The following is a 13,139-nucleotide window of genomic DNA, read 5'->3' on the forward strand; positions in this document are numbered from 1 at the left end:
AGCGATTGTAGGAACCGAAAAGCTAGATTTATTTATAAAGTAAATATAAAGTGTGTTTATAAACGTGTAGGTGTAGACACGTAAAGTAGAATATAAACACGTTTTTAAGTCTCTGAATAAAGTATGACTCATATCGAACTGGCAAATTTCTAATCATGTCGAATTCTTTCACCTTTCTTTGTATTGGCCTCGAATGTTCTTTGTGTGTGTAATGCAACATGTGTACAGTGAATGCCTGTTTCAGGAACCAGTCTGCCGTGTGATATTAATTTCTGATTTGACATTTACTTCTAAATGCCATAGGAAGGTGTTGATCTGGTCATTTTGGACGTTACACATACAATTTGTCTGATGACAGCTGCAAGGGATTGGCAGGCATATAAACTGGCATCAGGAGATTGATTTTAAAATACCAGTTACCAAAACATCTTCAGGCCACAGTCTAACATCGCGGCTTTAGCTTGTGTCATTAGTGAAAGGTAGCATCAACTGCAGTGTTGGATGAACAAGGTTCTAGAATGTCTGATGTAAGACGAGACAAGTATCAACATCAATACAGGCACTATGTAATGGGTTCGCTCGACTGCATGTACTGTTATTCCATTCTAGGGCTGATGGAATGTTATCACGATTTTAGTGAGACTGAAGTACACACGGACAACGATCGAGAATGGTGTATGCTAGACGACATAATCGTTGCAAAAGATTGTCGAATATGCCGTGATTGTTTCATATTTATATATTTATATATTGTTGTATATTTACATACACTCCAATGTCCAGAACGATCGTCAAATACATAAGCTTCAAAACTCAAATACTTATTTGTACCAAGAAATCTTCAGACACTTATTCAATTAAAAATACCATCGAAAATAAATGGTTTCCTTGTTTTAACGTAATGAATGGATGAAGATTCAGTTAACGCCGCATCATGCATATGATTATCCAGGATAACCAATGCCCTTGTGAACCAGATGTAACCCATCACCTGTAAATATATACTTAATCCAGAAACAAAAGACTGGAAATGATATTGATTAGGTAGAGAAAAGGAAATGGGACAACCCCTTTGAAACTGAAAATCAATACAAATTCAACACCCTCTTTGCACAGCTTGACGGAGATGCAAACAAAGCAAGAAATCAAGTTAACTGCATCAATATATTCCTGCTAAAATCAAACACGCTGTGTGATAAAGTTATGCCAGAGGACTTAATTCCCAGGAAGCAAAGCTCTGATCATGACAAATGGACGACGAGCTTGAGTGCTGAGACCGGTCAGGGCCAGGATATGCAGATGATTCATGTTGCACGGTCCCAAAGCAGCTCTTGGCTTCAGACGAGGAACACATGGCTCCCACAAACATGTTATTAGTTTTCGGGACTTAGAAGTAATGCAAAGATGTATAATTGAGTTCTTATTAGTATTCCATTACACTGACATGTGGGTTTAGGGTTCCCAGGTTGACGCGATGGTGCCATAATGGTTTAGGTTCCTACATCATGGTGGAATGTTGACCTTGAATACTTTGTGTTTTGTTGGAGAGTGGTCCTGCTTTTTGCTTCATTTTCAGTACGATTTACCACACATGGCTAATCACAGGCCTCCAAATGCCCTTGCCAATCGGACCAGGCTTATTTAATTTGCAAATATATCATTTGAAAAATATGGGTCTTATTGCATTTCGCTGACTGACACCAAGATGCGCTTTTCCCAAACGTTCTGGGAAAAAAGATTTCTTCAAAGCAAAACTTGTCCTCATTCCAAAAAGATCTCAGCTGATTTTTCTAATTAAGTGTCGGGGAGACTTTCATAGCATTCCGACATCAAATTAAAATGCCAGTTGCACATCCAAGGACGACGTCGACGAAATGAATCTCGGATACGGAATAAAAATCTAATTATTTTCTACTAAAAGACCATAAAATTCCAAAGGTTCTATTCCACCCACTCTCCGAGCAAGCAGAACGTCTAGTGAAGGCAATAAACTCTCCGTGGTACTGAACAGCTCTCAACAGCCAAATCCCAGGGCACAAACCGCTACGGTAGCCAACAGTCTTCCCTCCTTTCATATTATCGATCTCCCAGGCTCTCATAATTGGTGTAAATAGTCAGATCAATACCTCCTATAGGTGATCATTACGACTTCTAAATCCCAACACAGGCACAGATACGAGATCGCCGGTAAGGAGATGTTAGCCATTGTTAAATACAAACATGCAAAATTTGACTGAGCGCTAACAAGCAGTGAGCCCTGGAGGGTCTGTCCTTGTGTGGCGGCGGTAATCCACTCGATATTCTTGACGGTAGTGAAGATGCGAGCTTGGGGTCAGTGTGTCTTTATATAACAAGAATGTCTTCACAGGGGGATAGTGGTTGATGTGGCACCCGCGCACAAGGGGAGACATCGGCGCACACATAATGGCGAAAATATCCAGCGAAAATACTGTTGAATTATTAGATTTCTTGATGGTCATGAATATAGAATAGTATTCCCATTTGAGGCGATCATTCCATAGAATGAAAGTCAGTTCCACAAGGCACTGTAATGGTTCTCCAAGTAAATCATAAAGCCATTACTGATTATTTTACTAACATATTATTTTATAATAAGGAGAAATGATACATAACCGCATATTTATTCCATCAATTTTCGAGCAGTATTATATTCTCATTATGCTGCCAATATTGTTAGTGATTTTGGTTTTTTATACGGTTTGGGTTAGTTGGGTTTTGTTGCTGTCTGTTCAGCAATTTTACACATTAGCTATTATCATCACTTTGTGCTTGATTAGGCAAATCTAGATCTAAATCTGTATTTGGCATTGTTGTAACAACACAAACGCTTTTGAATAGAGAAACAACAAGAACCAATCCAGAAGCTATATAATCTAATGTCGTCAAACAGGAATAATACCTCCAGCTGCACACATTTGTGATTCAGATTTCACAAACCTAAAAAAATACGTCACTTTTTAAATAATATGGATGCATACAGAACACGACACGTGCTTTGCTATTTTCTAAACATTCCACTTTATACATGAAGACAAGATCAGCTTATTATTCTTAAAATCTATATCTCTAGTGATTTCTTAGTAGTTTGTCCTTACATTACACATATGTTCATAAAGTTTGTTTGTTGGTTTGTTGTGTGTGTTTGGTTTGGTTTTGTTTGGTTTTATATAGGGGGGGGGGAATCATTTTATTGAATTAAAATATAAACAAGAAGAATATGGGAATCTGAGGTAATTAAAATACCGACATATTTAATATTCTTGTGCCTCATTGTTTTGTGTTTTTGTTTGGAAAGTTCGCACATATATCATAACAATGTATTTGCGTTACATATAATGTACATAATTCATAATATGTGTTTCTTAATTTATGACTTTCTTACATAAGCCCTATTTCATAGGCGATTTTGGCACTTATATATCATGCATCTAGAAAGGGTTGTTATTTCAGTAAAGCTTGACTATGTCGCTCTGACACTTACACTTACACATGCTAATATCTCATTGTGATCGTAAATGCAACTGGAAATGTAACTATCCACGTGCCGCTGACGTAAAATGACCAGATATAGTTTCTTTGTAGCAACGTTCATTCTAACTTGTTTTTGTGTATGTATTCTTGGACACGTAATCACACCCGAATAGAGAGAAAGATAGTTAACGTAGTGTTACGAAATTCCTTTGAAGTATGTATTCGCGTTCCGATAAGCGCACGTTCTCAAGTAAATATATTTACTAAACGAGCAGGTGCTTCAGTAAAGCGACTCTGGCGTCTTCAGTTTGATCTTTAATGTGATCCGCGGATTCACAGTCAGGGTCATACGTGATTGCAGAAAGTACAGCAATTTCGCAGTCAAATTAGATACAAATCCTACCAGATTGAAGAAGATTGAAGTGAACCCATTGGGCCATCCTAAGAAAAGGTTCAACATTTAATCTTCCAACTTCAAGAGCAGCTCTTTTTACATCAAAGTGAAGCAGGTCTTTGAATTGTTTTTCACAAGTTTGATTCTACACTGTAGATTACAAGTCTGATGTAACATTGGAAGCAGTTTGTGTCGTTTTAAATGGAAGCAAATGAACATGGGCACTGATGTTTTGAAATTGCTTCCTGTTTTTATGCTAATATTTTGATACATTGATTTAAGTTTCACTGCATTTTCATTCCCATTTTCGGGGGCTTATCTGTTGTAGACAGGTTGTGAACCGTCCACAACTTGAACACAAAACTAATCATATTTGCATACGTGGACACTGACGAAGTGAATTCAAAGAAGAATGAAAAGGGATGCTAAGAAGTATTTAAACCACGGAGAACTTGCATAAAGGAAAAGCTACTGGCATATTTCTGTGCATCGTAAAGATGGTTGTTGATGTCATTTTGCGAACGCTTCACTACGCTTTGCAACATGAACGTATTTTATCAGTTTCTGTAAAGCTGTTGCAGGCATTTTCTAATGTGTCCTTGCTGTACTTGATCTGAATACCACGTTTAGTTGTGTACACAAATGCCTGTGCAATCCCCGCAGCTATTGTCACAGAGATTTGACCAGATTGACCGAAACTACTAAGCTTATCAAAATCTCAGTCCTCGCCCAATTCATGTACATTTGATTGTTAAATTTAATCTATTACAATGAATTATTGTGTCTTCTTAGAGCAATGCGTGGTCGTGAGTACTCGCTGACACCACACTGCCATAGACATCTACTCCTTTATTGTCAGTATACCTCGATTCCTTCGAAAACCTAGCACTTCAAGGTCTGACTGCTTTGTACATGGACAGAGCTTCATTCAATATTCGCCGTATCCTTATTTTAAAACGTTATGTTGATACATTATAATGAAAACTTCGCTTAGCATTCGCAGCTGAAGATCTGATTGAAACTGCGTTTCAGAGAGCACAGCACAACCTTTTCAAAATGTAAAAATGCATTCAGCTAAGATGATGAAACATTAGGAATGTGATACCCTCTTCATACCAACAAAATGACAGTAAACAAGCTTCACTATTTCAGTGTGACAGCCCTGTCTTAAACCAAACAAACATGAGAAAGGTCGGAGGTCGGAGGTTGTAATCAGTGTTAGGTTTTGTTGAGTTTTTCTTCTTGCTAACGTATGGTTACGGATTTCAAATTTCCAAAGTCGATAGAAAAAAGTCAATTATAATTTTCAAAACTAATTTGACGAAGAGACGAATATGACAAGAAGTCTGATATAAATGAAGTTCGTTCTAACGATACGGTGTTAGGAAATATAATCTGTACATTACAAAAAGTGAAAAAAGAGCAAACAAACTGCTTGGGCAAAATGCTGATTATTGCTTAAGGGCGAACATGCGACCAGGTGTAACTATAACGAGAAATAGCCCGCGACAACACTAGATTAGCATGTTCTGTTTCTCTTCAACAGCATAGCACACAACTGAAGGTGATGTGTTCTATGACATATGTGAAAAGTATATTACGACATATTTTGTTCAAAATACATAACATGCTTTCGTTCTGACACATTGTGTGTTCTGGAAAAATGGAGCTTATCATGGCCGAGGGTTCATTAACCAAATAACATCATAGTCAAGAAAAGAGAAGACAGCAGTTGTTTGCCAACTCGATGAATGCATGCTGGCATGTTTAGTAGCCCCTCTTTTATTTAATAACACACATACACTTGCAAATACAGGTACACATATACATAATGACCATGGTCATATGTCATGGACCAGATAATTCAAAGTGCAAAACACAGTTCAACAACGTATTAAAGGAGACAACGTATGTCTCCAAAATATAATATATTATAGTGTATCATGTCACGCTTTGTGTCCTGTGATCATTATATGGTATTAACAACAACAAAGAAAACTCCAAATTGTACATTTGTTAATTACCCTCTGAAAACATTTTGAAGGCTGTGAAATTTGTGCTCCAATTCAGCAACAAGGATGCCTTTAATATACATGCAACATACGTTTAATATACATTTCAGTGCATTTATTGTGAAACGACTGCAGGAAGCGGGCACAAGTAATAGCTGTTATCTGTGTAAAATCAATAATCTGTTAAGCGTTTGATATCATCAGAAGTCATGAAGTCATACTGGAGTTGTCTCCCTTCTTCCATTAAATGTTTTGACTTCAACATAAACACTATTTAAATATAATCTTGTGGAATATTATGGCCTTCGTCAAATACAAAATAAACAAGCCGGTGTATCGGGGTATCATATATTATAGTATGTTCAAAGGTAGGTTATCCATTTGATAAACATAAGCATTTGTAATAGATCATTATCAACCTACATGTGTTTCTGCGTATGTTAATAATATGACATATTTCTTTTTGATGCATATTATGCAAAATGTAACAAGTGAAACGCCATAGTTTGGAAGAGGCCATATGGGGACCATTACAAATAGTTTGTAGTGACAGGGAAACATTAACCTTATGTGTCCCCACCAATACATAGATAAATATGATACCAATATTTAAGCGTTATGATGTACACATATTGTCCCTGCGTTTCAACGGACGGACAAGTGCCTTTGCCCTGGCGAAGTGAAAGAGAAGCTCCTTCACAATCATGCAAAGAACGAGTTGAAAACACAACATTTAAAACTAAACAAAGCGACATAAAGGACAGCAGTAATTGGAAACTGCAGTATTAATTCTATTACCACATTAAACGATTACTAGGATTTACACAAATATGGAGACAAACTTTTAATGATGCTATTAAATAACAATTTCCCAATCGGAGAATTGAGCCATCATTAAATTAGATCCAAGAAAACACATGAATTAGATTTCTTATTGACTCACCCACAGGCAGCTGATATCTCGCCCCAACTCCCGCAAGAAAAATCCACAGAATTGAAAATGAAAACATTTTGTCAAAGTCTGAACTGGAGGCCTATGAAGCGCTGCCAATATGGCGGCGTAGCCAACAGTGAGACGAGAAGAGAGTTTGCGAGAGTCTATCGGTATGCTCTGATCAAATCCTCGGGATTTCAAGGCTTTAGATGGCGCGATCACCCAAGCACCTTCGATGCTGTCATCTTTCTTTGTTTTTGGCCGTCCATGGGCCGGAGAAGGACGCGACTTTATTCAGAATCCAACTTTTGAAGAGACATTTTGCCTCAGCATAAGCACAAAGGCTTTTCAGATACAGACCTAGCCATCAGTTGGCAAATTATCCGCGGAGAGTATGCGATGCACAAATAATCAATTTAGTCCAAGAGTGCTCCATCCAGCCACCAACATTCTCCATTATGGCAAAGAGGAACGCATGACACGTTGGAAAGCAAATTGGATCTCCCTCGTCAGTCTCCCAGGCCTGACTACCGTACGAACCGTTAACTGTAAAATATTAATGTCGTTTTTAGACAGTTCTTGTGATCGGAGTACGCGAGGTGTGGAAATGATGAAATGGAAACCATGGATTCCTGACTCAAATGCCATAAAGTTCTGCCTGTTTGACAACTTTCTTTTCTCTAAGGCATTCATACCCTGTGTAGCGTAAAAACGAAACATTTGGCAGGTTGAGTGACGACAAACGTTTTCTGAAACGCAATTGTCATTCGGGAATGGCTTGGACAAACAACTTACCATCATTAAAATCCCTAACAGCTCTCTCGGGTTCTTGTCGGTTCGTTCTTCCTCATTTGCGTACGATAATAAAGTGTTCGTTGGTTACAAAATAGCATAATACATGTAGCTTGTAAATGAATACGGCAAGGACTTCAAAACTACATTAGGCCCTGGTATTTGCATTGAATTGCTTTCTACTACAGGGACAATCATGTCGCAGTGTGTACGTTCCTCTCTGTAGTAGAACTTCCACAAAATATATTAAATATTATATCCTGATTTTAAAACTTTGCGCCTATGTTTCCTAAATGACTTGTTTTGGGCGTACTGATAATAGTTCATAAATACAAATGTAAGTTTGTAAATATGTACATAAGGTGTCTCAACATGGCATTGAATCTATTCAGTGAATAGAAGTAAATGTATTGATGTTTTCATGCTTTGAAATGTATTTTCAAATTGGTACTTAAAATTCATTGTATACACACTTTATCAACCATACGATAACGAACTTCGTTATTTAGCTTTGATTGAAAGCTGCGCCAAGAACACTACTCCAGTTATACAATGGTGTCTCTGGATGATGCGTGTGTGGAAGTTGGAGGTGATGCTGATCTAATTTGTTTCCAGATGAACTCTTTCATCAACAGATGCAGTAATAGCGATGGTTCACCAAACAGCCCGTATTTTTTATGATCCTCAGAGACGTATTTCAATCAAATGAAGACTATTAACACGGCCATGTGTTGTTAAATATGTTCTGTAAATACGTTTTGGCTCTACGTTCATTAAGTAGGCAGAAGCTAGTGTAAAGCTCAAATATGATAATGATGTTAATAATTGTAGTCACTTTGATGAAACCCAGGAAGACTGGCATCCTGCTGACAAGTCATGACGCATACCAATATCGAATTTGGTATCGAACCCACGATCGTGTTATGGTGACAACGGAATTCAACTGACATCTCAAAATATCATTTAATACAACGACTGGACACCAGTTGCTTCTGCTGTGTCAGAGAACAGGAGTGTATACCGTCACGTGACATTAATCCTGAATATATACAGTATATAAACCGTGCCATCAATCACTGTCTATATTGAAGGGTTGCGTCTGCTTCTTAGCCGGGCAGTACCATCCTGGCGAGCATGTGCAATATGTTCGCGAAAAACCCATTGGCAACAACTGTAATTACAATATTCGTGAGAAGTTGCATGATGCCGTCTACCATCACGGACTGTCAGTAGTGACGCTTTGGCGCTGCGCGTTAGCCATCAAGCATTACCCAGTCCATGAGTAATTGCAACAACATCGACAATGTGCACTGGCAACATAAGAAGATGGAATGCATTCGCCGGCAGGCCTACACAGCATTGGAATTGAGTTACATGTTGTTTACCACGAAGCTGAAACCTGACACATGCTGGCGAGTAGGTCCAACATGCTGACATCATGGATGCAGGTGTTTTCAACGCACTGTCAATATTTGGTGGTAGATGCAATCACGTTTGACACCGGGTTTCTCCAGGGTTTTTTCATCTTTGTTTACATCGAGAGAATTGGTACACCATGTTTAGCATCGTGCATTACCATTACCGGAGGACAGATGTATTATTGTTTCAGGCACTTACAGTACTGGTTGGCAGATGCACTATGTTTCCTATTAGTACTGGATGGAAGATGCACTATGTTTCCTATTAGTACTGGATGGAAGATGCACTGTGTTTCATATTAGTGCTGGATAGAAGATGCACTGTGTTTCATATTAGTACTTTTATGGAAGATGCACTATATTTCTTTTAGTACTGCATGGCAGTTGCACTATGTTTCCTATTAGTACTGGATGGAAGATGCACTATATTTCTTTTAGTACTGCATGGCAGATGCACTATATTTCTTTTAGTACTGCATGGCAGATGTACCATGTTTCCTTTTAGAGATTGATGACGGATGTACTATGCTTCCTATGATGCAGTATTAGTACTGGATGGCATATGCGCTAGCTTTCATATTAGTATTAGATGACAGATGCACTATCTTTCCCATTAGTACTTTATGGCAGATGCACTATATTTCTTTTAGTACTGCATGGCAAATGAACTATGTTTCCTGTTAGAGATTGATGGCAGATGCAACATGTTTTCTATGACGCACCATTAGTATTGGATGTCAGATGCATTGCGTTTCCTTGTAGTGCTGGATGATAGGCGTATTGTTTCCCATTCGTACTCGATAACAGATGCGTTATGTTTCATCGCAGCACTGAATGACAGATGCATTGTGTTTCCTATTAGTATTGAATTGGGGATGGATCACGTTTCTTAGAAGTACCTTTGGCAGATGCACTATGTTTACTTTTGGTGATGGATGACAGACGCATTGTTTCCTATCAGTACTGCATGGTAGATGCACTCTGTTTCCTGTTGGTGATGGGTGGCAGATGCATTGTTTCCTATCAGTACTGCATGGTAGATGTACTATGTTTCCTGTTGGTGATGGGTGGCAGATGCACGATGTTTCCTATCAGTACTGCATGGTAGATGTACTATGTTTCCTGTTGGTGATGGGTGGCAGATGCATTGTTTCCTATCAGTACTGCATGGTAGATGTACTATGTTTCCTGTTGGTGATGGGTGGCAGATGCACGATGTTTCCTGTTAGTGCCAGGTGATATAAGCATAACGTTTCCTAATAGTACTGAATGGCAGATGCATTATATTTCCCATCACGCACCATTAGGCCTTGAAAGAGGATAAGTAACGATTGACATCTTTCTCGCCAAGAACCATTACTTCTGGCGAGAGAACAGATGACTCATGCTCGAGATTATGTGACGTCGTGTTTGCAAAACATCTTACGTTCACAAGAAGTACATATGCTAATGAATATTGCACGTTGTTTATCTCTGTTCTATGTGTTTGGTTTTATAACAGCTTACGTATAAAATGCAGAGAATCTCATTATGTTACTTTTATAAATCAATTTCTGCCTATCCAGATATAGGCATACCAGTGAAGACCTAATTTTGGGGTACATGAAAATTATGTTGCTCAGCTTGTAGCTACATTTGTTACATTTCACGCCAAATTTAGTTTTAATTGCGGACAAAGATGCAAGCGTTAATATTGCTTATAATTGCTCGAGGGATACATCAGCTGCTTCACTGCAGGGACAAAGGATTATTTGTGTTTCACTTTCACCATAGCTTGTTATCGTGCGAAATAAATAATCCCCATTTATATTTGCAGTGATAAAATGTGGTTCACATTTAATCGTAGTGATTTCAGTTGTGCTTGGTGCAGGACATGTGTCCCTAACCGATATTTCCGAAGGTCGTATGTTTTTTTAAACCAGACCAATCCTTCTTCCTTTTCGCAACCGTAATGCACCGACGTCTAAATTGCTACGATTCCATTGCTTCTGTGTATGTGAAATCGATGTCCTGAAAATGAGTCTCATGAAGATACATTTCTTCTTCCAACCATTCCCAGGGTATACCTGTAACGAACATTGTAGCAAAACGCTTTTCGTCATTCCTTAGAGGAAATTTACTGCCCATGCAAATTGCAAATGAACACGCCCGTTTACCAAGTGCCAAGCATTTTCCAGTAATCAGATTGGAGTACACAGAAGCGTGATAATGAAAATGTCCTGCATGTGGCAGGGTCGACCAAGTGTGCAGCCGCTGGTGACAAAAGCTGATTGCTGTCGCCACAAATGGTAAGAAAATTGAAAAGAAATTGCTCTTTGGGTATTCTATCTGGTCCCTCTGTCATGTCGACGGAACTGGTGTACATACAGAGGAGACAAAGAAAGGAACAAAACAAATCCAATGGAACGATTATACAAGACCATATTCTTACTAATTACAATTACATTGATATTACTTCATAATTCAGCCATATATTGAGAAAATTATTTTCAATCTTATTTTGTATGCAGCATTCTCCGTTTATTAGCGTGAGATATGATTACACCTACTGCGTTGACATTTCCAATCAACCTCAAGATATTGCCAGTCATATAAAGAAATGGCATCATGACAACGCAGATTTCAGGGAGTCTTGTGCTGGAGCCTCTGCCTTCCAACAGCGGTGTGCAATTATTTCGCTTCAGATTTTGCAATAGTCTGTACTTACGTTACACGGTCTCGTCTATATCCCTATTACGAAGTGACAGTTTTTTCTTTACACTTGACAGGTAGTGGGAGCCAATCAATATACGTAACCTGAAGCTGCTTTCTCTGTGGAAGTCAGTTAATTTGCTATAACCAAGTAACACATCCATTATGTTCATTTTTTCTCTAGCAATTGCCAGGAACGCATGCAAGGTGTAATCATAAGGCTGTACTCTTGGCTTTCTTCTAAAGTCAGGGGATACATATCTGATTGAAACATGAGCGAGTGTACAAATAAGAGTTTTGATATGTAACATATGTTGTTTGTACCACGACAGAGTAAATATACTAATGGTGTGACAATAACGATCTAAATATATTGATGCTATTCATTTTGGGTTGTTATTTTTGTTGGTTCTTGTCAACGAGTATGGTTGAAACTGCTTTGTCACTACAAAATAATAGGAGCGTTGTTCTGCCATTGTCTTCATGCACGTTTCATTATGTAACTTCACCCTTTTACTTTTTAAGTATATATTGTTTTAAGAATTCCATCCATGATCAGGTCAGTACTGTCAATGCTAATGACATTTCTGTGTTCTCAGCTATGCAAAGCTGGTGAACATGCAACCGTCAATGGATGCATGAGAGGCCATACTCACTGACGACGTACGATGGTACACAAATCTAATCTGCTACACATTTGTATGTATGTAACATTGTAACCTTTGGAATACGCTTTGTTGTTTGCAGATTTCCCGGCATATAAACACAATGTTACCATATGCAGTTGTTGGTTGTAAGATCAAGGTGTCTGTTGTTATGTTGTTGGGTGGCACAGACGGATCATCAAAGGCTAAAACATTGACACTAATTGAGAAAAGATCTCAGACGAAAAAACATCTAAAATACAAAAAAATTGATTAAACTAAACCACAAAAAATATGTTTTTCGAAAGAGCCAATACAATTACATTAAATCTAATTTTCCAGCCGTTCCCGCAAACGTGAAAATCGTGTAGCTTTCATATTGTCAGATACGCCGTTGACTTCGGCCCTGTTTATTGAATTAAACAATGTGGCAATCTGCATGCACTAGCATTACGGCGGCTTGGCTCGACGTACCCGACCTCTTTGATCTTCTCTGGGAACCTTCGATCATGGTGTTTAGTGCATGTAATATCACAGGCGCCGCAAGGATGGCCGTTCTCTTCAATGCATTGATTTACACTTCTGCTAGAATTATCTGAATTGTGACTGTATGATTTGGTGGTGGTGGAGATATTTAATTGGATTACGTTACAATTACATGATGATTATTGCCATTATGGTTAAGCTTTGCACTAGATTCTGCCTGCGTAATGAGTATGTAGGCAAAAGTTCAAAAGTACATTTAGAACACTTGCTCAATTC

General features: G+C 38.3%; 1 protein-coding gene across 2 annotated transcripts in view; it reads right to left on the reverse strand.

Moving 5' to 3' along the window:
• Positions 1-7,524, reverse strand: part of LOC124283074 (glutamate receptor-like) — a 28,956-nt gene extending 21,432 nt beyond the window's left edge. For both annotated transcript variants that reach the window (XM_046719094.1, XM_046719095.1), the window contains exon 1: positions 6,842-7,524. In XM_046719094.1, coding sequence (XP_046575050.1) covers positions 6,842-6,908 — 67 coding nt within the window. In that variant the 5' untranslated portion in view covers positions 6,909-7,524. The remainder of the gene's footprint in view (positions 1-6,841) is intronic.
• Positions 7,525-13,139: the final 5,615 nt, after the last annotated feature.

This window comes from Haliotis rubra, unplaced genomic scaffold (assembly GCF_003918875.1).
Source record: "Haliotis rubra isolate DU_JTF1 unplaced genomic scaffold, ASM391887v1 Scf31, whole genome shotgun sequence".
NCBI classification, from domain to species: Eukaryota; Metazoa; Mollusca; class Gastropoda; order Lepetellida; family Haliotidae; genus Haliotis; species Haliotis rubra.